Genomic DNA, 27362 nt, shown 5'->3' on the forward strand with positions numbered 1-27362 from the left:
TGTCAGTTACTAAACACCTGTGACTCTAAACAATTACACCTTCTAATCCATAGCTCTTTTCTGGTGCTCCTAAAAAAATAAAAAATAAATATACAAGGGGTGTCCTTGTGTCCTTATATTTCCAACAATGGAACTTTACTAATGCTGTATAGATTGCTTCTTTCTTTCTAACCAAGTGACGGATGTGGCAGGTTATCAAAAAAGTGTACCGCCCCATTTACTGCGATTCTCAATTGTGCTGGGTATAACATTGCATATTGCACATTTAACTGTCGCAGCCACCTCTTGATGTCTCTGAACTTCACTCTTCCTCTCTGCACTTCTGCAGAGAAGTGAGGAAAGAACAAGATTTTTACTCCATTGAACATTACATCCTTAATTTCTCTCACTTTTCGTAATATTATTTCTCTGTCCTTAAAGAAAAGAAATCTCATAATCACTGATCTTGGCATCCCTTCCGGGGCAGACATTTTCTGCGGGACTCTATGAGCCTTTTCTATCGGAAATAAAGGGGAACACTCCTCCCTCCCAAAAACCTCACAAAACCATTTTTCCAGGAAGTCTCTCATGTTATTCCTGGTTTTCTCTGGTAGTCTGATTATGCAAATATTATTTCTCCTCAGCCGGTTTTCCATATCCTCTAATCTATCATCTTGCTTCTCAACTGTTCCCCTTAAAAGTTCCATTTCCTTTTTCATAGGCATTATTATATCTTTAATTCCACTGACTCCAAAAATGCCATTTCCTTCTTGATAGATTTTAATTGATCTATCATTCCTGCTAAAGCAATTTTACACCCATTAACTGCATTTAATACCTCTCTCAGAGATGGTTCTTCTACTGTTGAGATTTACAGAACTGAAAGGTCATGTGACCCTGCTGCAGTTGGGGTAGAAGGTGTTGAGGCCATTTTAGCTGGCTCGCTTTGCAAGTTTAACCCTTTATACGGTGATGAGGATATTTTAGGTTGTTGTGTTTTTCCAGTGTTTTGAGATGGATTGTGGGCAAACTGTTCTAATTTGGCAGCTGCTTCCTTGGTTTTGTTTTTTACGGTCTTTTGTAACTGTGAGCTGGAGACATCCTGTGACATTGATGTGTCACCTTTTTTTTTTTTAGTTCTCTGTCTTGTCTCCAGCTGTAAGCTGTAAGCTGATTACCAATTATGCTCCCTGAGTCCCTGACAGCCACTTTTCCTTACCACTAAGAACACAAACACAACACAAAAAAAGGAAAGAGGGATTATTATACTTTCACTTATCTGATGTACTTGAGGTCTGGAGTTCATAGGCAGTAAGGGATAAAAAAAGGGGGAAGTTTGGGACTTTAGATGTGGCACATAAATGTGCCTCCATTCCTGGTTCAGGTAAACAAAGAAGGGAGTTTGGGACTTTGAATGAGGTTGTTGACTGGTAGGGGTTCAATTGTATATAAAAATGTTTTGAGATTGAGATGAATAGTAAAATACAATGCAGTAGTACAAAACATGTAGAAACGGTATCATATAAATATACGGTACACATGCACGAATGGCATGGACATCATAAATTCATAGATATATATATACATAAACAGCACATAGCAAGAATAGATATTATTGATATAAAATATGTAAATTCATATATGTACACATGTCAACTTGGCAGCACAAACCAAATTAAAATGGTTGAAAAATAGGCAGTAAGGGAAGTAGACAGGGCAAGAACACTGGATTCCTTATCACAGTTGTAGGAGTAAACTGAAAACGATGAGAGAGCAATGAGAGCCGGTTTCAGGCATCAAAATGAACCATGAATCTTATCAGGGAGTAGTATAAATCAGTCCCCAAGAACTCGTCTGAGTCAATCAGGCTTAATCCAGGCTTATTCCAGCCAGAAGCCTCCGACTGAGTCCAGCCAAAGTCAGCAGAGTTCGCGGATCACGGTATTTAGAGAGAACCAAGAAAAGCCAATCAGGACTGGGCAGAGCCGAAGGAGACTGACACGAGCCGGGGGAGGTCAGAGTTTGTCACAGTGTCATTCCCCATGAGTCATCCCGAGTCCCTCCAAGCCAGAATCAGGCAAGTGCTTAGCCACTCACCCCCGCACGAGCAGTCATGGAGGCACTCGGAGGGTTTTCAATGTGTTGCTGGCTATCGGGCAAGACCAAAGGAGCCCAGAGCCGCCTGCCTGCATCAGCGTCAATAGTCGCTCGAGACCCCGCTTCTCCAACTGTATGTTGCCGGCCACAGTGTGCTACTCTCGGACCCCTTTCACAGAACAGTCCGGTCTGTTTTCAGGATGAAGGAGCCCAAGTGAGCTATGCTATACACGCCCGCTCACATTGGTGTCAGACTACACCTCTGACCATTCAAATGTCTTAACACAGCTAAGCGTCTCATCATCTTACTGTGCTTGAAGTCTTCTGTAGATAACCGCGGGTTTTACACCTACAGGAAACGTCATCACGACTCGCTGTTCCCTGCACGCACTAACACTGTTGTCTGCCATCTTGATTAACGGTCTGTTGACTGGCTCTCGACATGTGCGCCACCTATCAGTGATAGGACACACTTGCCATTTACTACTACGTGTAGTAACGCCACACTAGCGTCCCTTTTTAAAAATGTAAATTAAAAATTAAAAGTCCCAGGTTTGACTTAAACGCCCCTCATATATCATATAACTGTGTACAAAATTAAGTTGTGGATTTCTATCCAAAATGGTTTGATGAGCGGGTAATCCCACCAAATGTGTAATATTGTGCCATGGGCAGAGTTACATCTCCAGCATAGCGGGGGAGACTAGGATAAAACTTGTGGATCTTGTCAGGTGTCCTGTACCATCTTGAGAATATCTTGTATCTGCTTTCTTGAGTAGAAACATTGATGGAACCTTTGTGGATGTGGCTATATATGCACTCCCATTCCTCCATCGTAAGGTCTATATGTAGGTCAGATTCCCACTGTCGGACAATTTTGTCTTCTTTAATGATATGGGTCAGGAAAAGGAGCGCATAGATAGTCAAAATTAGGTGTCTGTGGGGTTCTCTGCTAGTGCAAAGGAGTTTAAAGGGCATGTAATCCCTTTGACAAAGTGTGTAGTGTTTGGAGTCATAAAAAAAGTGCCGAAGTTGTAGAAATTTAAAGAAAGGAATGTTATGGTCTGGGAATTTAGCAGATATAGCTTGGTGTGAAAGAAGTTTGTTGTTCTGGAAAAATTGTTGAGCTCTTAAATGGGTTCTGTGTGGTGTCTCAGTTGGGATGTGTAGGGACAGGCCCGGTGGAAACTCAGGGTTATCATCTATAGGAGTCATAGGTCCGGGTGCAGGTTGGCAGTTCAGGTTTTTTGCAGGCGTTCTGAAGTTTGACAGGGTAGCATTAATTAGTGGGTGCGAGGAGAGTGCTTTGGGGATGTGAGAGTGGTGAATCCGTGGAAAGCTGGGTAGCGGGGTTTGCGTGAATGAGTTTTCAAGCTGAATCCAATCTTTACTTTGCCCATGTACATGTTAGTCAACTATTCTGGTCAGATGATACGCCCAATGATATTTTTGGATGTCTGGAAGGTCTGGACCCCCTTGTAGTTTGGGGAGCATCAGTCATTCCCAACTGAGTCTGGACATTTTAGAGGACCAGATGAGGTTCCTGCACATGCGTTTGTATGACTAAAAGAACGAGGAGGGGAGCGTAATGGGGATGGCATGAAAGAGATAGAGAAGTCTGGGCACCACATTCATTTTTAAGATTGCTGTTCTACCGAACCATGAGAAAGGTCCTGCATGCCATTTGTGAAGGTCTCCTTGGCTGGTTTGGAGAAAAGGTTGGAAGTTCTGTGAATATAGGTCGGCCAATCTGGTGGGGATCTTGATACCCAAATAGGTGAAAGAATGTGGTTCCCAGCAAAAAGGGAATTTATTTTTGCATTGTGTAACGAGTGAAGCCGGGAGGGTGATGTTTAGGGCTTTAGATTTTGAGACGTTTATTTGCAGGTTAGAGAGTGTTTTGAAAAGCGAGAAGTCTTTGAGGAGCTTTGGGATGGTTTTTATAGGGTCTGTTAGAAAGAGTAGGATATCATCCGCGTAGGCTGCTATTTTATATTTTTCATTTTTAATCTCGACTCCTTTGATATCTGGATTGTCTCTTAGCTGGCGAAGGAGAGGTTTCATGGTAAGTATAAAAATTAAGGGGGATAAGGGACACCCCTCGCACGTGCCATTGGAGATGGAGAAGGCGTCCGACAGGTGATCATTAACCCTAATTTTGGCAGTGGGGGATGAGTAGAGAGTTAGGATGATCTGAAGTAAGCAATGTGGTATACCCATCGCATGTAGTGTCACCTCCATATAGTCCCAGGCCACCCTGTCGAATGCCTTCTCCGCATCCAAGGATAAGAAAAAGCCCGGTGTGGATGTAGTGGATAGCCAATGATGAATGTTTAGAGCTTTAGTGGTGTTGTCCCTGGCCTCCCTGCAATTGTGGCTCTAGTGAGGGAGGATAAGTCAGTTTGGGATAAGAAGAAGAGATCAAGTCTTGAGTATTTGTTATGCGGAGGAGAGAAAAAGGTAAAGTCCTTCACATTGGGATGTAGTGTGCGCCAAGTATCATGAAGTAATTTCACAAAATCTTATTAGCTAGGAATGTGTAATTATAGTTCAGGCAAAGAAATTATTTTAGTATTATACAGTAAAGATCATATAAGAATTTTTCAGATTTCAACCCAAACCAAACCCACACATTTCTTACCTAAAGATGAAGATAAAGAGCATGAGAAGCATGCAAAATGTAGCCACATTGTCCATTGTCTTCATTAAGACTACTAGCTGCCGTCTCAGTGCAGGCATAAACCGTACGAGTTTCAACACCCGAAGAAGACGAAAAGTTCTTAAAACTGAAAGCCCACCATCATTCTGCCCAATAATCTCCCAGACACTAAATAAAAAATATCAGAAGATAGGAGCAATTATTAAAAAAAAGGATTATTATGCAGATAGAGAAAATAAAACAGCATGCATTCTTTAAGTCCTCTCTCTTCTATATATTCTGTTTGGATGATATACTAACTTTAATTTCAGTGAGTGAAAGAATAAAACAAATTTAGCATGCAGTATGTATGAATAATATTTGGAATAAGAATTTTAAATGATTGTAAAAAGCCTTAATGACTCCTGTTTATATATAGAAGGAATCAAACTATGTTACACACACACACATACAGTACACACCCACTCTTATAAATACATGTAAGCAAAATTTTTAATATGTATTAAAACATGGAAGATGTCAGAAGTAGGGCAGTGGACAGTGTCAGTAGAGCAATGGATGGTATCAATAGAGCAGTGGACTTGTCAGAAGGACAGTGTGTGGTGTCAGTCAGTAGAGCAGTGGACTTTGTTAGTAGGGGGTACAACAGAGGGCAGTGTCAATTGAGCAGTGGATAGTGTCAGTAGAGCAGAGAATAGTGTCAGTAGGGCAGTGGATGGTGTCAGTCATTTTGTAATTTTTTAATATAATTTTAATATATTTTTTTACTATTTATTTAGGAGCCCCGAACAGGGTCTTTTTTAAAATATCAGGGGTCTAACCAGGCCTCAGGTCTCATTTTTGAAACAGAGAAAGAGAATGAAGACAGAGATAGCGCAGTCTTTTTGTCTGCAGTCTCAGCTGCACTGGACAGTGAATGAATGGGAAGTGCTCTGTGCTGAGCGGATTCACAAACTGAAGTATAGTAAACAGAGTTTACTATGCTTATGTTAAGAATGGACACAGGAGCGATCAGTTCCGTTTACTCAGTTTATTCATTCAGAAAAGGAAGGGACATATAACATGACATATTTACCATCCCCTTCCCTACTCTCCATCCTGAAACATCCCCCGCAGCAGCCAGCAGGAGAGGAGAGAAAGCCAGTAGCGCTCTGCGGGGGAGGGGGAACAAGAGGGGACAAGGAAACAGTCCAGGGCAGCAGGGGCAATTAGCGCAGCACCAGGTAATTAGGGTGTGCCCAGACACAACCAGCACACCCAGTGCACACGCATATGTATATGGACGTCAATGGTCTTCCTGTGTGAAAACAAACATGAAGTGATAACAAATTAATAAATATCAATTATACTAAAAAAACTACTAGTAAGCTAGAAAATCAGATAAAGCATAATAGATGCAGAAAGGTGATATCATCACAGATAGCCAGGTAAATGCATGTCAAATCACAATATAAATTAGTTACTACTTGCGGGACAAAACATAAACATTGCTTAATTATTGTTTTTTTAAGTAGTGGCAACACTTGGATGAATAAAGCGGTTGTATACCTCTAGATGTTTTTTTTTCTTCCTGCAAGGTAAAGTCATAATATGCTAGTATGCATTGCATACTAGCACATTATGTGAAACTTACCTTAAAACAAAGCTGTTCTAGCACCGCAATGTTAGCGCTGCAGTCGCAGCCGCAATGGCGTCACTGCCGTGCATGTGTGCGGGAGCCGCCGTTAACGGCACAGGGCTTTTGAGAGATTCCTAAATGAGTGTGTACCTAAGGATAGGGTGACACTGTAGGTACTTCTATAGTAGTGTGCCAACGTCCTTATATCAGATGAATAGAGTATGTTAACTAAAAAATGGACTTTTAAGGCATAAAAGTAGTTTACCTATAAAAAGTAAAAATGATTTTATTTGGGTTTAATTTACAAAAATTAAAGCAGATACTATATATATTACATTTTCCATATAAAAGGTTTATATATTAAATATTGCCTGCCCTACATTTACATTACAATTTAGAACACCCCTTGTTATACATATAACTTATAATCAAACATTCCAAAAGTGGGAAAAAATTCCCCAACCAATGTTATGATTTATAAATGTAAGATGTCGAGTTGTGGGTTAAATTGCAGATCCAGGTAGGTATTCTCTTAGTCGCTCGACATGTTGCACGTCTAATTGACGCTTCCTCAGGAGCTAAGGATCATTCTGCCCATGTAGTCAGACAGCTGGTAAGATGAATAATTGCTTAGTTGTATTTAGAGATTAGCAGTATATACAGAGCGTTGCGGAGGCACCAGTATAGCCATAGTTCTCGATATGAAGATAGACGTTAGTAGAAAGCCTTTTAAGTAGCGTTGGATTAGTAGCTTGTAGATGCTACTCCAGTTTGTTGTGAGAAGGCTATAGGGTATGGTGCAGCTCCTTCTGATAAAGCAACATCTGCTTAATCAATCAATCAATTTAACCCACAACTCGTCATCTTACATTCATAAATCGTAACATTGGTTGGGGAATTTTTTCCCACTTTTGGAATGTTTGATTATAAGTTATATGTATAACAAGGGGTGTTCTAAATTGCATGTAGGGCAGGCAATATTGAATATATAAACCTTTTTATGGAAAATGTAATATTTATAGTATCTGCTTTCATTTTTGTAAATTAAACCCAAATAAAATCATTTTTACTTTTTATAGTTAAACTACTCATGTGCCTTAAAAGTCCATTTTTTAGTTAACATACTCTATTCATCAGAAGGAACGGCACCGGTGGACGTTCCTTCAGAGCGCATGCATCAGTGATGTCACTGGCTGCATGTAATGTAAATATCTCCCAAACGGTACACGTTTAGGAGATATTTACACTACCTATAGGTAAGGCTTATCTATAGGTAAATGTCAGCAGAGGAAGTTTATTTCCTCTTTAAGGGAAGTGCAAATATACAGTGCAAAAAAAATGTGACTATAATTTTTATTGCTGAGGATTTTGAGCTTGTAATTGGACATATGATTTATGGTGTGGATCATTTGTAGACTGAACAATGATATAATAAGAGTAATATTTGAAGTCACTTGTTTAGTAACAGGCTTTAATTAAGTGTATTATATAAGAGGCAAGTGGCGAATACTAAGTAATATTAATTTTGATTATGGTTTTAATAAATTTTAAATATTACTTTTTTGCACATATAAGCATGTACACATGCTGTCTCTTATCACTATATGAAGAGGAGTTGGTGGCACCTCAGCCATGCAGGTTGAGGGGCTCCAGGATGGTTGTCTTATACAAAGGAGACAGGATTAGTAAGTCCTGGATTGAATGCTAGAGCCCAGAAGCGTCGTAGATTATTTGGTGGGATGAAGCCTCCATTCCTGGATCCATGGTTTGCTGACGACCAGCATTTTGTTGGGACAGGTGTGCACAAAACTTTTAGTATAGATTCTAGCAATAATTCAGGGCTCTCATCTGGGAACAGAGGTCTCTGCCCAGGAGTCAAGGTGAGAGTCAATACAGCTGGGAGCTAGAGTCAGTGCACCAGGTGATTAGGGTGTGCACAAGAGTCTGTGGGTATGAGTACTGTTTTAAAAATCAGACTTGCAGTGGCATAGCACTGGTGGCAGCCAGTGCGGTCTCCCTAGGTGCAACATTTAGAGGGGCACAGTCTTGTTACTGCAGCCTGTCCCCTTCCCGTGTGTGTTACTAGTGTAGTGCTGGGTATACTAACAGGCACCGCTCCGTTCACTCCTTCGCACTTTGTTCACTTCCTCGGCAGCACATAATATTGAACAGGTACCACCCGACCAATGACAGGCTCAGCTAAACCCTAGCTCCGGTTCTAGACTTCACAGGAGGAATTACTATGGTGGACGGTGGGGTAGCCTTACTCCACCCCACCTGTCCAGTCACTGTCACAATTGGAGATGGTGATTGGGGAGGTTTGCTAGGTATCTGCTGGAAGGGGCGGGTGGAGGGGTGTGTCTGTGGGTTCAGTGTTTTTCTGTGGGGGCAGTCTAGGAGTCTCTGTGACTTGTGGGAATGGTTACTCTGTTTGGGGAAGCCCTAAGTTTCCACAAGATTTGAGCCCTGAAGAGTGATTTACATTCAGATTACTCTTTAAAGAGCATTTGACAGATGGTGAGGAAGAGCTATATCACCTCCTCACTGCCTGCTTTAACCCCTTGAATGATGCTGTGCAGCGTTTGCAGAGTGGCCCGAATCACTGCTGAAAGTGAAAGGGGGTATAATTCTTGCTGCAAAGTGCTGCAGCATATGTACACATCCAATGGCTGCCTCTTTAGCTAAAGGGAGTAGTGGTTGGGTTTGGTAAAGGTGTGGCTCAACTGCAGTGTCTCACTACCCCCCAACTGCTAGTGTCAATGAGCCCTTATGCCGCGTACACGGTCGGACTTTTCGGCTAAAAAAGTCCGACAGCCCGTCCGACAGACTTTCGACGGACTTTTGGTGGACTTGCGGCGGACTTTCTAACGAACGGACTTAACTACATACGATCACACAAAAGTCCGACGGATTTGTACGTGATGACGTACGACCGGACTAAAATAAGGAATATAGCCAGTAGCCAATAGCTGCCCTAGCGTGGGTTTTTGTCCGTCGGACTAGCATACAGACGAGCGGATTTCTGGGTCCGGCGGATTTACGACGTAAAGATTTGAAGCATGTTCCAAATCTAAAGTCCATCAGATTTGCGACTGGAAAAGTCCGCTGAAGGTCCCGTGAAGCCCACACACGATCGGATTGTCCGCCGGATTTGGTCCGTCGGCGTCCGTCGGACAAGTCCGGTCGAAAAGTCCGACCGTGTGTACGCGGCATTACTGTAAACTTCATGTAGTGCAGATTAAACCTATGTACAAAAATCAGACACATCATAGTCCCAGGTATAGAGCAAGTACAGACCTCTGTAGTACCTAAAGGAACACAACCTCTCCCCTCTCTGTCACTGATTTAAGGGGGTGGGGGATACTGATATTACTTACAGTTTGAGCCTCTGAATGGCTGCTCGCAGCCTTTTATTATTGGTTGAATCTGAGAAGATATTTCTTTGACTACTGTATTCAAAAAGATATCTCAGATTGAACCAATAATAAAAGGCTGTGGGCAGCCAATCAGAAACTCAGGCTGTGAGTGGAGGAACCCTCTGCATTTCCACAGCCACAGTTTAATACTGTACTAGTGGAAGGGAGTGCTAAAAGTCCGTGGGTTAGGGGACGCAAATTAGTTGCCTTGCCCCAGCCGCTGACAACTCATGCTACGCCACTGACTTGAAGACTAGATTTGAAGCCCATCCCACAATACATTAATATTGTATTAATTGTAGCCAGGAGCTGGCTAAATTGCCTGCGGTGTCAGGGGACACTTTACAACATATGCCACAGTGAGGCTGTTTCCCCTAGTGCTCAGCCGGGACTCTGCTTTGTCATATCCTTAATTCAGAGCAAGCAAGGCTTAGTAACAGAGGAACAAGGGATCTTGGGACATTTAGTTCGGAAAGCACAGTTTTCTGTTGAAGCCGGACCATTTCAGACTACAAGTTCCAGTTGGCTGGAGGGAGAGAAAAGAATGCTGGGAGAGGAGATAAATATCCTGTACTGGGGAGGAGTCGAAAAAGAAAGTAGGTAATGGTGCATACTGCAGTCAATGATGCCACAAACCATAGTCTGTGTGAACAATAATGGGCATGGGGTTCAGGGACAAAGTACATGAACTGGGTGAGAGGATATTAAATCCAGAAGGAAAAGCAGACAGTCCACAGCTTAGGGCAGGCCTCTTGAAGGGAAGCAGAAGCACACTTCAAACATTTTAGAAAAAGCAAAGGAAGAGGCGCCTTCTGAGTGCAGACAGTATAGACTTTATAGTACAAATAATACAAATATTTTTATTTTTAATTTTTTTGTGGAGGAGTCGGCCTCTTGGGACCACGGCCTTCACCTGATGGCAGCGATCTGGATAGGAAGTCAGGGGAAGTCAGAGCTGAGGCCTAGGCAGTAAGGAGAGAGCACGTCTAGAGAGCGGATGCGGACACATCTGTTGTTCTACAGTGTCCGATCAACCTGGTGACAGTCGAATAATCATCATTGGTACCTGTTTTGCAGATCAAGTCCAGCAGCAGCCTTTAAGAGAGTGTGGTCAAGCATCCTCTCTAAATACAGCATCAGGAGGAACCTGTGGCAGGATCGCCACAGCATTTCTTAAGCTTGATATCGTCTGGTCTGGTGAGCAGGCATCTGCCCACCCTCTTTGTACTTAGGACACTGCGTGCAGACACCTTTAACTTGCCTCAACTCATAGAGCTCTGAGGAGACATCTGTTATATATGGGTGATACTGGATGTAAATATTACACTAAATCTTCAGGCCCCAACAATTGTGCTAGCTGAAGATTCAAGACTTTTGCTTCAACATCAGAACTCCCTTCCTCCCCTTTTCTCTCCCCCAAGGGACAGGAACGTGACAGGCAGTTATTTGACCTCATAACACATAAGAAATATTTTACACTTAGAGACTAAGTTGTTGATTTGGGTATTACATGCTAGTCTGCATTAAGTAACTGCTAAAAAGGGGCTGTGGCATCAGGAGGAAGCAATGAGCAGTTTGACTACAGAATTAGTCATTCTTCTACCCTTTTTCTGACCTTTAGCCATAGGCCAGAATTAGTGTTCATCAGGCAGCCTAATTTGCATAACGCTTAGTGGGAAGTTGAGTGTTAAAGGTGTCTTCCAGATTTGCCCAATCACAGTGAATAGCTGTTGATAAGGAGCGGCTGCTGAATCCTTCTCAACGGATGAGTCATCAGCTGTCAATGGGCTTCCCCACTGACAGCTGAATGAAAATGAAAAGCAATAGAAAAAAGTGAAAAAAGCCCTTCAGATCTGGTATGGATTTTAAGGGGAACCCTGCGCCAAAATTTAAAACAAAAACAGCGTGGGCCCCCCCAAATCCATACTAGACTACTAGACCCTTATCTGAGCATGCAGCCCAGTAGGCCATGAAATGGGGGGGGGTGAGTGAGCACCTGAACCATACCAGGCCACATGCCCTCATAATGGGGGGTGATTTGGGGCAGGGGGGCCCCACCCCAAAGCGTCTTGTCTCCATGTTGATAGTCTGCGGGCAGGGGGATTATTGAAATCTGGAAGCCCCCTTCGGGAAGGGTGCCCCAAGATCCTGCCAACCCCATGTGAATGAGTATGGTTCTACCCCTACTTATTCACCAAAAAGCGGTCAATAAGAAGAAAAAACAAACACAGTTTTTGACAATATTTTTGTTAAAAATAAAAAACAATGTCCCCTGATGTAGATCCATCACCAAACAGAATGCCCGCCACCACCGCCAGACCCGAAAAAAAGAAAAAAAAAAACGCTCCGTCCGTGACAAAGGTTAACCACCATCTGCCTACTCCACAGTTCTTATATAGGTAAGGGACAGGGCCACCTAGTAACATCACCTGGTGGCACTGCCCACTTGTGATGTCACTGACTGATCTTCCCGACAGCCCTGGGCTGTGGTCCTGGGGATCTGTGGGAAGGGGGCTTATTGGAATCTAAAAGCCCCCTTTCACAAGCGAACAACCAGTGCATGCTGGGTCGATGATGTCACAAGTGGGCGGTGCCACCAGTTGATGTTCACCAGGTGGCTCTGCCCCTTACCTATATAAGAACTGTCAAACAGAGGAGCCTGCAGTTAGCGGTTAGCCTTCGTTGTGGGTGGAATGTTTTTCTTCTTTTTTCGGGGCGGCAGTGGCGGCAACGTCATGACTGACAATGGATCTACATCAGGGGACATTGTTTTTTTATTTTTAATAAAGGAATTGTCAAAAACTGTGTGTGCCTTTTTATTTCTTTTTGACACTTTTTTGGTTAATGGGTAGGCCATACTCATTCACATGGGGGGGCCAGCATCTGGGGGGGATTAAAGGGGGCTTCCAGATTCTGATAAGCCCCCTGCCTGCAGACCCCCACAACCACAGTACAGGGTTGTTGGGAAGAGGCCCTTGTCCCCGTCAACATGGGGACAAGGTGCTTTGGGGTGGGGAGGGGCTCAGCCCAAAGCACCCCCCCCATATTGAGGGCATGTGGCCAGGTATGGTTCAGGAGGGGGGCACTCACCAGGGCTGCATGCTCGGATAAGGGTCTTTTATAGATTTTGGGGGGACCCCAACGCGGTTTTCTTTCACATTTATTTTGCCAGCAATTTAAATGGCATTTTTTTCTTTATAAATGTTAGTTTTGCTGCAGTAAGTTTTATACACAGTACAGATTTGCCACTTTACAGGCAGACTAAGGGGACCCCCCAGGCACTATATTTAAAGGAATTTTTCATTTTTATTGTTTCACTATAAGCTTCATTAAAATCACTGCCCCTTTAAAAACAATCTTTTTTAAAAGTTTTTTTTGCATTGGTACATGTCCCCCAGGGCATTAGCCTGGCCCCCATACCCTTTATATGGCCAATAACTTGCATATAAGCCTTCAAAATGGGGACATCTGATTTTTTAAGTTCAGGTCCCATAGACTTCAATGGGGTTCAGAGTTCAGGTCAGAACTTTTGCTATGTTTGGGAATTCTGATGTGAACCAAACCGGGGGGTGTTTCGGTCCATCTCTAACCAGAATTTGTCACCATTGTTCTATTGTTGTTCATACTGGGAGTTACCATGGAGCCTTTGTTTACCTGATCATTCAAAGTGTACAGTACTAACCATATGTTTCTGGTCTCATCTATCTTAACGGAAACTGTTTACAGCAAAGGTTTTAAGTAAAACTTATTCATTCTGCTTTGAATTATTCTGTGTCTGCATTTATCTTTTATAGAATGTTTGAACCCAGGTTGTCAAAGGTGTCAGGAGACTTGGAAGGTCAGGGCAACCATTGGGGTACAGTATCTTCAAGTGGCCCTCACAGGGGTAGCACTACATTTGGGGGTGAATCCGGGATACCATTTATGGGTTGCAGTCATGTGCAGATGAAAGTATGGACTCCCCTGCAGCAACCGCCTGGGGCCAGGAGCAAGGCAGTCGATTGGAACTGTGCACGGTCGTGGAGATACCCAGAGTCAAATGAAATGAGAGGCAGGTATGTCAGTTGGTGAGAAAGGCTATATCAAAGCAAGGGACCCATCTCGTGGACATGAAAACCGAGCCTGAACTAGACTGTACCTACGCCCTGCTGGAATGGAGGATGAATATACCTGTTAGCTTTCAGAAGGACACTGAGTTTAACAGAGGGGGTGAAGGCCCAAGTAATACCGCAACTGTCAGCAGACTTGGAAGAAAAATGCTCTCAGTTTGGGTCAGTGAGTCCAGCATCAGAGAAGGTTGAAACTCCTGCCATTGGTCTGCCTCCTGCCTTTTTTTATACAGACATGAGCAAGTTATTCGAGAGTCTTGTAAAGAGCAGTACCATCTCAGCCCTTTAAGGGTGCAGGAGGCATCAGTTCTTCTCACAATGCATCCCCACCCCTGGTGGAGTGAAAGGGTTTGAAAGTTGGATGGATCAGGCCATACAGGCAGTGGAAGAATGGAGTGTGCCTGAGATGGTGAAGAGGCAGAGGATAAGTGAAAGTCTCTGAAGTCTGGTGGCAGACGTTATCCGGAACCTGAGAAGGGGAAAGCCAAATTGCGTGGCAATGGACTACATTGAGGCTCTGTGCGCTGTCTATGGTAGAGTAGAGAAGCTCCCTGACTTGATGTATAAGGTCGAGCACACTCACCAGTGTAAAGGAGAAAGGCTGTCTGATTACGTCAGAGTGGATCGGATCTTGTGCCAGATTATTCTGAAGAAGGGGATGCTGATAAAGTCAGGTTGAAAGGAATTATGCAAGGCCCTAGACCCAACCACCTGATTGTGTTATGTCTGCTGCTCAAAGGAACACGGGTGGTACCTACCTACCCTGAACTAGTGAAAGTAGTAAGAGAAGAGGAGGCTCTGCTGGATGAAAAGTATCAAGGATCTAGAGAACTTATGAAGGCTTATAAGGCAGAGAAGATATCAGCTCAAGCAGTTCAAGTGGAGAAAAGTGCCTTTGAGGAAGACAGCGAGGAAGAGATGGAGATAGGGGAGTGGTCTGGCTCCCCTGTTGTGCAGTGTGTCGCTTAAGCAGCCCCTGTTGAGTTGCTCGCACAGGTTGTTCAGGACAAAATACAACAGACTTTGGAAGCTCAAACCCAAATGCAGTTGGCAAAGCCTGACACCAGGAAATGATTTTGTTGTGGAGAGCCGGGGCATTTCAAGGTACAGTGCCCTCTGAAGAAGAAGCCAGACATTATGGCTGAAGTACTGAAGGCATTACAGAAGATCTTGGCCCAGAAGGTGGGAAACTTCAGTGGGAGTTTAGAGAGGGAGCCAGCTGAGAACCCAGATGAACTCAAGGGCTCCAAAGATGGTAAGAGTGAAGATTAAGTCGAGGCGCCAGAGGAGGGCCTCGAGGTGAGTAATCACACCCTCACCCAAGCTGAGTTACCCGCTTATCTGGGTTGGGGAAACAGGCACAGAGAGTGAATGCTTCTCCACTCTACAAGGCCACTATCAGGTCCTCTGTCACGATGGCCACGTACCTGATGTGAGACCGAAGTAGTGGGGAGGCCTTCCTTGTCCTTAAAGCCTCTGGAGATGGAGACAGAGACTTGGTGGGAACACCGAGTGACAGGAATGCCAAGGGTGCAGAGCACCATGCAAACATTAGTCCGGGATCCAAGCCGAGGTCAAGTCCAGTTGGGCAACGAAGCATAAAAGGGTTAATCAGAAGAAGAATGGTCGAGATCCAAGCCGGGGTCGGTTCCAATCTGGCAGCTGAGTACAAAAGGGGCAAAGAAGTAGAATGGTTAAGGTACAAATCAGAGGTCAAAGGCAAGCAGCAATCAAGAGTAGTCAAACAGGTTTCCAGGTCACAACAGGTTCAGACAGATCACACACTAGCACAGGAACAAGGGGGGACTGAAGATAATCCAGCAATCTGGGCTGTGGAGACTAGGAGCCAAGGAAAGGATGTTGCAACCAGGGGAAATTGCTTGCATTAAGGGCACTGTCAAGTTGATTTGGAGCCAACTGGGCACTTTTGTTGTGCTGGAGACTGATGTTCAAGAAGGCACCGCCGGTGTGGAATTGGTCCCAGAAATAGTACCCACAAAGGCTCTATTTCGGATGTAAAATGGAAGGTGCCAGTCAGTGTCCGGAATGCCATGGATTGTCCAGTCACGCTAGGGGTCCCGATGCTGATGGGACGGATGAGTGCTGCTACTCCAGTGACACCGGCTGAAATGGCTGGAAAGAAAAATGGCTATCAGTTGAGAAGTGAGTTACTGTTGTCCTCTGAGATGCTGCCTCCTGAGTGGCAGGGAAGAGTACAAAGTCAGTTGTCCGGGTGGGAGAAGATCTTTTCTCAGAGTGTCTTAGAAGTGGGGTGCGCCAAGAGTGCCCAGCATCAGATTAGACTACAGGAAGACAAACCATTTAGAGAGAGCTCGACAGGTGCCCCTCGGTGACCTAGAAGACCTCAGAGAGCAGCTGCCTGAGCTTCAGAGATCGGGGGGTCATACGAGAGTCTAGAAGCCCCTATGCCTCCACTATTGTGGTAGTGAGGAAAAAAGAATGGGAAGTTGTGGATGCACATCATCTACTGGACTTTGAACAGGAGGACCATCCCAGACCAGTACACTACCCCCCACATTGAAGATGTCCTACAGTGTTTATCTGGGGCAAAGTGGTTCAGTGTGCTAGATTTGAAGAGTGAGTGTTATCAGATACCATTGCACCCTGAAGATAGAGAGAAGATGGCGTTCATCTGCCCACTGGGATTCTTTGAGTTCAACTCAATGCCCCAGGGATTGTCAGGAGCTCCAGCCACGTTCCAGAGGCCGATTGAGTGCATCGTGTGAGACAGGAAACCTGATTGAGATTTTAGTATACCTGAATGACATCATTGTCTTTGGGAGAACCATAGAAGAACATGAGGCGAGTCTGGAGAAGGTTTTCACAAGACACCATGAAGAGGGGTTAAAGCTATCCCCTGAGAAATGTCAACTCTACTGGACTTCCGTCACATATTTAGGCCATGTTGTCTCAGCAAAGGGCATTGCCACAAACCCGAAGAAGCTGAAGGCGCTCACTACATGACCCAGACCAAGGACGGTGATGGAGTTGAGATCCTTTCTGGGGTTCTGCTCCTACTATCGGAGATTCGTTTGCCAAGTATGCCCGGCCCCTCAACAAGCTGTTCCATTTCGAAATGAAACCTTGCAAGAAGATCTGAACAAATTAATGGGGTGGGCAAATACATGGCAAATGAGGTTTAATGTAGAAAAATGTAAAATAATGCATTTAGGTGGCAAAACTATGAATGCAATCTACTCACTAGGGGGAGAACCTCTGGGGGAATCTAGGATTGAAAAGGACCTGGGGTCCTAGTAGATGACAGGCTCAGTCAGGGCATGCAATGCCAAGCTGCTGCAAGCAAGCCAATAGAATATTGCCATGCATTAAAAAGGGAATTAACTCCAGAGATAAAACTATATGACTCTGGTCCGGCCACACCTGGAGTATGACGCCCACAGAAGTCCGGGATAGGACGAAACGTCAGGGATGTGACGCACCGGAAGTGACGCATGCGCTTCATCGACCGAGGAATCAGGAAGCGCACAGCTGTAACTACACACAGTGAGCGCTCCTGTCATCCCTGTCGGATTGAAGGATGCAACAGGCACAGTGCACTTAATTTTCTTTGCTCTTATCTAATGATTATCTGGTACGCATATTTTTAAAGGGAAATGTTTAGATGTTTTAATAAAAGTGTTTAGCGGTATCACACTATGTGGACATTTATTTCTCCTACATATTGCATTGGAACTACCGAGAATTAGACTGACATCTGGTGGTCGTTTGGAAATTGGTGCAGACCAACTAATACTAATCGAGGCTCATATTGATTAAATTTCTGGTGAGTGAGTTTTTCATTGGGGATCCCAGCACATGGTGTATCGCTTGGTGATTGGATTAACTACCCTCACAGAACACGAGATTATTGACTAGGGGAATTTTTATCATCTGTTTCCCATCTTTGCACTTTATGAACTTGATTGGAAAAAAGGACCCTATTTATTGGGATCACACAGCGCTGCTGCAATACTGAAGGAATGCTATTGACTTAACTGACTCACTACTGCCTATATATATATATTACCTATTATTTAAGCGGCTGCTATTTATTCATTCATGTGTTCATTTATATATATGCTATATATACTGTTGGGTATATCGTTCTAAGCGTGGAGCATTGTTGTGGATAGGGCGGGTACATACAACATTCATCTTGACATGCCGTCCAGGTCTGGGCTCCAGTTCTCAGGAAGGATTTGCTGGAAATGGAGAAAGTACAGAGAAGGGCAACAAAGTTGATAAAGGGACTGGAGGATCTTAGTTATGAGGAAAGATTACAAGCACTGAACTGAGACACTTGAGTGGGGATATGCTTTCAATGTACAAATACCGTACTGGAGACCCCACAATAGGGATAAAACTTTTCCGCGAAAGGGCATTTAAAAAGACTCATGGCCATTCACTAAAATTAGAGGAAATGCGATTTAACTGGAAATTGCGTTGAGGATTCTTTATGGTAAGAGCTGTAAGAATGTGGAATTCTCTTTTACAAGCGGTGGTTTCAGCAGGGAGCATAGATAATTTATAAAAACTATTAAGCACACACACACAGGTTGGACTTGATGGACTTTCTTTTTTCAACCTTACCAACTATGTAACTATGTAACTATATATATATGAATGAAAATCCTGTCAGGATGTTCCCAATGGCATATACCACCTGTTCCAACAGTGGGCATAAGGGGACCCCAAAGAGGACTAGGGGGCTCAGAAATCTCTGCAGGAGGCAACTTAAAGGCAGAACTAACCATCTCTGTAAGAGTCTGGATCAAAAGGCTCTGTGACTGAGAGGCAGATACCAACTACACATCTTCTAGCCCAGATTGCTCAGAAGCAGACTCATCTGCCAGGCCCTCCACAGAATCCTTGGCATTTAGCTCTTCCCCATTCTCAACCCATTCCTTCTTCACATAAGGAGGCTCAGGGGAGGGAGATCTGTCATGCTTCTTGCCACCCTGCGGGATGTAGTCAATCATGCCAGCAATCCTGTGCTCTAACCCAGATAGGCCTGAGGACAGATCATCCCTGGTGATAGTGGGTGAAGCAGCAGCGTTGACTGTAGGCACAATACCAGACAGGCGCAACGGCTCAGATTGCCCGGAAGCCTCTGGTCTCTCAGGGGATACAACACTAGGGATACGACTAGGCTCCCCAGGAGCTACTGACTACATAAGTGTACCGTTCCCTGTAGTGTTAACCCCACTCCTCTTTTTTGAAGACGTTGCAAGCCACAAAAAGGGAGTACCTGGGTTTAGTATTTACATACCCCAGAAGGGAGACCCCTTAATAGGGCTCACCAAGCCCCAATGCAACAATCCTGCTAAGCACCTTAGCCTGCCAAGCAACACCTGGTGACTCGCGTGACCCGGGTAAGGAGAAATGAACCGCTGAAAATGCCTGGTTCAGAGCCTGCTCTGTGTCCCACAGCTGCCCGCTGGAAGCCTTGCATGCAAAAAAAAACAGCCAGACAAGAAGAAAAAAAAGGTACTGTTTGCAAACACCCACAGCTAGCCCAAAACTCCCCCCTTGTGGTCACTGCACACAGGTGTCCAGGCTCTAGCTAGCTTGACTGATTGTTACAATCACTGGGGCACCCCACAATATGTAAATAAGGGGGTTTCACTTACCCATCCAGGTGCAGGGCAGCCTTAGAAACTAAGAGCCCAATCTCCACCCATCACGATGGGTTCCTATCACTTGAGGACCTTCAAGGACTGGGTACTGGGGTTGCCACATCATCCCTTTAATCCAGGACACACATTATTTACACAGGTTCTGTGGCTGATTAGGTGGTAATTAAACTCACTTGGTGCCTTATCTGCATTAAATCAGCCTCAGAACCCGTGTAAATAATATGTGTCCTGGATTAAAGGGATGATGTGGCAACCCTACTGGGTACCCTTTTAATGTTTTAGGGTCCACTCCCTTGGACCTGTACAGCACCCTGCAGGAATGCCTTAGCTCTGTGGTGTCCAGGGTTCCATTACGCAGAGTCCATCACCTGGGGGTCACATTACAGGCAAAACCTTGCAGGATCCTTGCGTCTTTGCGAGGCTCAGGTACCATTTATCTAAGCATATAAGCCTGTGTCAAATGGATCTGATTTGTCAATGCTTTGATTCATTTAAGAATCGTTTGTGGGACTAAAGACCTGGAGCTCAGAGAGCTCAACAAACGTGCCCATCCACCTTGCAGACACTGGTAAAAAATTGGAGTGCTTCCTGTATGGGAGGGGTTATATAGGGGATCACTTCCTGTCAAAGACTTTGTCTACCAGTGTCCATTCACCTAAAGATGGCGTATAACCCAGTAGGTAATAAATATTAGCCTAACTCTGTGTCCTGTGATGTATGATAAAGAAAGCACAGTTTTTTGTTGGAGCTGGACCATTTCAGACTACAAGTTCCAGTTGGCCAGTGGGAGAGAACAGAACGCTGGGAGAGGGGATAAATAGTCTGTACTGGGGAGGAGTCAACCTCTTGGGGCCATGGCCTTCACCTGGCATCAGCATTTTGGACAGGGGAAGTCGGAGCTGCAGCCTAGGCAAAGAGGAAAGAGCACGTCCAGAGAACAGGCGCAGACACATCTGCTTTTCCGCAGTGTCCAGTTGGCATGGTGACAGTCCGATCATCATCACTGGTACCTGCTTTGCAGATCCAGTCGAGCAGTAGCCTTTAAGAGAGTACGGTCAACCATCAGCAGGAACCTGTGGCAGGATCTCCACACTATCCCTTGAGCTCGATATCGTCTGGTCCGGTGAGCGGGCATCTGCACACCCTATTTGTACCTAGGACACTGCATGCAGACATATTTACCTTGCTTCACGCATTAGAGCTCTACGAGGAGACATCTGTTATATATGGGTGCTACTGGATGTAAATACTACACTATTACTTTGGGTCCCAACAATTTACTTGCCTGTTCATTTAAAGTGTACAATACTAACCATATGTTTTTGGTCTGATTTATCTTAACTCCAATTGTTTACAGCAAAGGTTTAAAGTAAATGTATTCAGTCTGCTTTGAATTATTCTGTGTCTGCATTCATCTTTCCTTTATAGAATGTCTGAATCCAGGGTGTCAGGAGACTTGCAAGGTCAAGGCAACCATTGGGGTATAGTATCTTTAAGCAGCCCTCACAGGGGTAGCACTACATAATTGACATTGTTGTATGTATTGTTGCTGTATTACTATTGCTAAAATACCATAACTTAAAAGATAAGTTTACTTCTAAAAAAATAAAATAAATGCATATTTTTTTGCAAGTAACAAAAAGGCAAGGTGGCCCTCCAGCTGTTGAATAACTACAAGTCCCAACATGCCTCTGCCTGTGGGAGCCATGCTTGTAACTGTCAGCCTTGCAATGCCTCCTGGAACTTGTAGTTTCACAACAGTTGGAGGGCTGCCAGTTTGACACCTGTGCTGCAAAGCATTGCAACAGCGATCAGCAGATGCCATGCAGGTCTCTTGCACATTGTCAGTGTATCTACTTGCCCATACATCCCATACAGGTAAGCCGATACTCTCTGACAGGAAGACTCAATGAACTACCACAGTACTCCACAGTGCCGTGGTAATTCATTGAGAACTCCAAGCCAACAGCTGCTAAGGATTTTGGGGCTTGTAGTTCATTTAGACACACAGAGCTGTGTGTCTGAATGATGCAGCTGTGTGGGCCGTGCTGTTTTTAAACAGTAACAGCTAGTACGGGGAACTTCTCCCCTTACTGCTGCCACAGGAAGGAAGGGCAGCAGGTGGCGGCTGCAGCACTGGGAACATGTTAGATGTTCCACCCTAAAATCAGATGGAACATTTAACATGTTCCCAAAGGTGAACTTATCAATAACAATAATAATGTAATTCAAAATGTGCAAATCAGTGTGAAATACCATCAATAAGTGTAGGATACTGAAAAAAAGCACTGAAGATAAAGGGGAAATGAGACACGTACCTTATAATGACTATAATTCCATCAAAGATGTTATATGGATTTCTGAGATAGTCGAAAAATCCAAAAGCTGAAAGTTTGAGCATCATTTCCAGAGCAAACATGCTGGTGAACACAATGTTACTTATCTCCAGAATGTTAGTGAGTTCTTCAGGCTGTAGATAGAGAAAAAATGTGACAGCAATTAGGAAAAAAGAACTAGTTTCAGAACTAGATGTATACTGTTTATCTATGTGTAATTACAATGCATTTTTTAAAAAATAATTTGTGCCTATTATGTTGCTTTGTTCTGTATGGTATGCACTACATCAGGGGTCGGCAACCTGTAGATCGCGGACAGGTGACTGGTAGATCACGCATACCTTCCAACTTTTTAAGATGTAAATAAGGGACGCTTATTAGCAGCAGTATGTAGTGCTCTTTTTACCACTACTATTCCTTTATTTTGGCTTTGGAAATGTATAAATGCAGCCATTTAGAAATTGGATGAAAGGTTTAGCACTGGGAAACACTTTTTAAAAGATAAAAAGTGCATTTTATATAAAACTATATAGATCAGACTAAAATGAGGGACAAATGAGAAGGGAAGAGGGAGAGAGGGACTTTGTTCCAAATCAGGGACAGTCCCCCGAAATCAGGGACAGTTGGGAGGTATGGATCACGGTCGGGGTTTGCTGACCCAAACCCATCCCAGAGCATAAAACAGAGTGAGATGCAGAGGGACTACTTGTAAAGTTGTAGCTGTAGTAGAGAAAAAGAGCTGCATAAGCCGATGTCTCCTCTGTAGTGCTGACTCTTGTTCCATGTAGAGTGATACCAACTGCACTCCACATCTTATTCCAGGCTAGCGGTCTCCAGAGTGGTGCCAGCAGCAGGAAAAAAGAAATCTTTAGGTCAGCGTGAAGCAATGCACTGGCCATAATAGTATAGGGCTGCTTTCACACCGATGCACTGCGGTTTACCCACATGGCGGGTGCAGTGCAGTGTACCTGCACCCTTTCTACAGGTTAGCTGAGCTAAGTCACAGACTTCTTCTGAATGCAGGAGTTTCAGAAAGTTCATCACACCTGCAGGATTTAATAGAAGTCTATGGCACTGCACCCACAGTGGAGGTAAACTGAAGCACATCAGTGTTAAAGTTTAACCCTTGAACCCTGTAGAAGCATGCAGTTGCTGGGTGCTTTCAGAGTGGCCCCATTTACTTGAATGGGTCACAATTGGCAAGCGGTAGCACCCACCAAAAGCAACAGGGGGTTTAATTCCTGCTGCTGCCTCAGCAGCTAAAGAGGGGTGGGATTGGGGCAGTAAAGCCGCAGTTAAACCGTACCACCCCCAACTTTATGTGTGAATGAGCGAGAAGGGCGCTGCTGCCGAATGCAACTAAGGGCATTATTCACAAGTGCAGCAGTTACTACTGCTCCTCTGAAAAGTGATATACAAGTGTTTGACAGATGGTGAGGAGGCGATATCCCATAATTGCCGTGCAATGCATGAGGTTGTGACACAGTATTGCGGCAATTAAGAGGTTTAAATCAGGTGTGAGGAGACACTGTGCCCTGTGATCTTTGACTTCTCGCATGTTGTTCTCCACCTCTTTAAAGTTGCCTACCTCTGCACTACATCATACATGTCACAGGTCCATTATGATAGAACATTTTGTCCACTTTCCTGTTTTTGAAGTTGCTGTTCCAAAATTAGAAAGCACCTGACTACGTTGTGAATACTTCAATACAGGGCACTTAGACACCTTCCTGCCCAGACCAATTTTCAGCTTTCAGTGCTGTCACAGTTTGAATGACAATTGCGCGGTCATGCTACACTGTACCCAAACTAAATTTTTATCATTTTGTTCCCACAAATAGAGCTTTCTTTTGGTGGTATTTGATCACTTCTGCAGTTTTTATTTTTTGCGAAACAAATTAAAAAAGACCGAAAATTTTGAAAAAAATAAAAGTTTCGCTTTTGTTTCTGTTTAAAAATTTTGTAAATAAGTAAGTTTTCTCTTTCACTGATGGGCACTGATAAGGTGGCACTGACAGGCACTGATAAGGCGGCAGTGATGAGGTGGCACCAATAAGCGGGCATTGACGGGCACTGACGATGGGCACTGATGGTAGGCGGCACTGATGGGTGGCACTGATATGCAGTACTGATGGGCATTGATAGGCGGCACTGATAGGCACTCATGGGTGGCACTGGTGGGCACTGATGGGCACTGATAGGTGACACTGATGGGCACTGAAAGGCTGCAAAGATGGGTTCTTATGGGTGGCACTGATGGGCACTGATGGGTACTGATAGGTGGCACTGATGGGCACTGATACGTAGCACTGATACATGGCACTGATAGGCATCCCTGGTGGCACTGGCAGTGGTAGGCATTGATTGGCAGCTGCCTTTGCACTGATTAGTATTTCCCTGGGGGGCTAGGGGGCATACCTGGTGGTCCAGTGTAGCTTATTTCCTTGGTGGTCCTGGGCGGCTTCCCTGGTGGTCCTGGGCGGCTTCCCTGGTGGTCCTGGGTAAGATCTGAGGGGGGCTGTGCTCATAAACAATCAGCACAGACCCCCCTGTCAGGAGAGCAGCCGATCGGCTCTCCTCTACTCGCGTCTGTCAGACGCGAGTGAGGAAAAGCCGATCACCGGCTCTTCCTATTTACATCGTGATCAGCCGTGATTGGACACGGCTGATCACGTGGTAAAGAGTCTCGGTCAGAGACTGACACCCCGCAACAACGATCGCCGTGATGAGCGCCCCCGGGGGTGCGCAGCGGCTCAATATCCTGCGGACGTCATATGATGCCCAGTCAGGATATTGAAACCACTTTGCCGCCGTCATTCTGCTATATGGCGGTTGGCAAGTGGCTAAGTAAACACCTGAATCACGCTAATATATAACCAAAAAAATTATTTTGAAAATCTCAGTTAGGAATACCATATACCCAAGACTGGATTGCTGAGATGCATAGAGTCAAATGGGTATAAAAGCTATATTAAATAATATAAATCTCTGTGATCGCTAATGATGTGATCTATAACCAAATTAAACACATAATAACAAAATGAAAGTCTCTGAATAGACAATATAGATTGTCCACCCGTGCAAAACAAAAGTAACAGCATAAAAGTCCACACAAAGAAGGGTCTTCAACTGTTGTATAGCGAAAAATTTGTAATCCACCACCAGTGTAGAAGGGGTTACTCCTTACCAGACATAGATGATCCCCCATTACAGAGGATCATATGCTATGAACTTATGCGCTGGTCTGGTGACTTGAAGAACCTTTCACTGTGCCCCATGCAGCCCCAGCAATGTTTCCTCCACTTCCCAGAATGGCCACTCTGGGAAGTGGAGGAAGCTTGCAGGCTGCACTGACAATCCTGGGGCTGCATGGGGCACGGTGAAAGGTTCTTCAAGGCACCAGACCAGCACATAAGTTCTCAGAAGATTTGAATAAAGCTTAACAGTCTGTCCAAGTGCTGGTAAACCTCTGGGATGAATTCACTGTGGCCACTTTGGATAGCTGGAAGAAGGTGAAAGGATCAAGGTGACAATCTGAGGTACAGCCGTAGTCCAGCACGGGAGATACACTTACCATCACGGCTGACATGTCTTCTATGATCCTCTGTAATGGGGGATCATCTAGGTCTGGTAAGGAGTAACCCCTTCTACACTGGTGGTGGATCACAAATTTTTCGCTATACAACAGTTGAAGACCCTTCTTTGTGTGGACTTTTATGCTGTTCCTTTTGTTTTGCACGGGTGGACAATCTATATTATCTATTCAGAGACTTTCATTTTGTTATTATGTATTTAATTTGGTTATAGATCACATCATTAGCGATCACAGAGATTTATATTATTTAATATAGCTTATATACCCATTTGACTCTATGCATCTCAGCAATCCAGTCTATATGGGTATATGGTATTCCTAATTGAGATTTTCAAAATAATTTTTATGGTTATATATTAGCGCGATTCAGGTGTTTACTTATTTTTGATTTGGTATATGCGTGTCATATACTTTGAATTGCTGCTTTTCAAAGTCAAAAGTTCACGTTATTTTTGCATTACACATTTCTTAGCGCACTGTTTTTTTTCTTTTTTCCCTTACGTTGTGAATTTGACAGCTCCACAGACTCAAAGCACATCATCTTCTGGATGACAGTCCTTTTTACTCTACTGTATACTGAAATGATTTCAATGAAATTGGCAGTCAGGGGAGATGTAGAATGTGGTCATTTGCAGCTTAAGGTCACTGGGTTACTATAGCATGAAAACATATGCTGAACTGACCATCCACCTTCAAGAAGGATGCTTCTAAAGACCAAAACAGGTGTGAGGCCACACCTAAAAGCAGCATTGAAAGTTTGTTTTTTACTCTTTTGGTTCCTGCCACAGTGGTCAATGCAAATAATCAGGCACCTAGCCTACTGCTCCAGGACGCCCGATCTAAGGTCAGAGCTTCTCCCATGCTAAAGAAGTCCAGAGAGGCTCTTGGGGCAGTGAGGAAAGGGAGCGCGTCTAGAGAGCAGGCGCGGACACATTTGTTGTTTGGCAGTGTCCAGTTGGCCTGGTGACAGTCGCATGATCATCATCGGTACCTGCTTTGCAGATCCAGTCGAGCAGTAGCCTTTAAGAGAGTGCGGTCAAACATCAGCAGGAACCTGTGGCAGGATCTCCACACCCTCCCTTGAGCTTGATATCGTCTGGTCTGGTGAGCAGGCATCTGCCCACCCTATTTGTACCTAGGACACTGCATGCAGACACCTTTACCTTGCCTCACCCATTAAAGCTCTATGAGGAGACCTCTGTTATCCCTTTCATGACTAAGCCTATTTTTGAAATTTGGTGTTTACAAGTTAAAATCCATATTTTTTGCTAGAAAATTACTTAGAACCCCCAAACATTATATATATATTTTTTAGCAGAGAATCTAGAGAATAAAATGGAGATTGTTGCAATATTTTATATCACACGGTATTTGTGCAGCGGTGTTTTTTAAAGCAAATTTTTGGAAAAGGGACACTTCCACGAATTTTAAAAAATCCAAACAGTAAAGTTACCCCAATTTTTTTGTATAATGTGAAAGATGATGTTACGCCGAGTAAATAGATACCAAACATGTCAGGCTTTATAATTGCACGCACTCGTGGAATGGCGACAAACTATGGTAGCTATGAATTTCCATAGGCGACGCTTTAAATTTTTTTATGGTTACCAGGTTAGAGTTACAGAGGAGGTCTAGGGCTAAAATTATTGCTCTCGCTCTGACGATCGCGGCGATACCTCACATGTGTTATTTGAACACCGTTTACATATGCGTGCGCGACTTCCGTGTGCGTTTTCTTCGCTGCGCGAGCTCGCGGGGACGGGGGCGCTTTAAAATTTTTTTTTTATATTTATTTTATTTATTTTTATACTTTTATTGCTGTCACAAGGAATGTAAACATCCCTTGTGACAGTAATAGGTGGTGACAGGTACTCTTTATGGAGGGATGGGGGGTCT

At 44.1% G+C, this 27362-nt stretch overlaps 1 protein-coding gene across 2 annotated transcripts in view; it reads right to left on the bottom strand.

Annotated features, from left to right (window-relative positions):
* CACNA1I (calcium voltage-gated channel subunit alpha1 I) overlaps nucleotides 1-27362 on the bottom strand; it is a 3871666-nt gene that overhangs the window by 2411553 nt on the left and 1432751 nt on the right. For both annotated transcript variants that reach the window (XM_073592660.1, XM_073592661.1), the window contains 2 exons: nucleotides 21854-22005; nucleotides 4718-4903 (listed from right to left, as the gene is read on the bottom strand). In XM_073592660.1, the coding sequence (XP_073448761.1) occupies nucleotides 4718-4903; nucleotides 21854-22005 (338 nt within the window). The remainder of the gene's footprint in view (nucleotides 1-4717; nucleotides 4904-21853; nucleotides 22006-27362) is intronic.

This window comes from Aquarana catesbeiana, linkage group LG07, assembly GCF_042186555.1.
Source record: "Aquarana catesbeiana isolate 2022-GZ linkage group LG07, ASM4218655v1, whole genome shotgun sequence".
NCBI classification, from domain to species: Eukaryota; Metazoa; Chordata; class Amphibia; order Anura; family Ranidae; genus Aquarana; species Aquarana catesbeiana.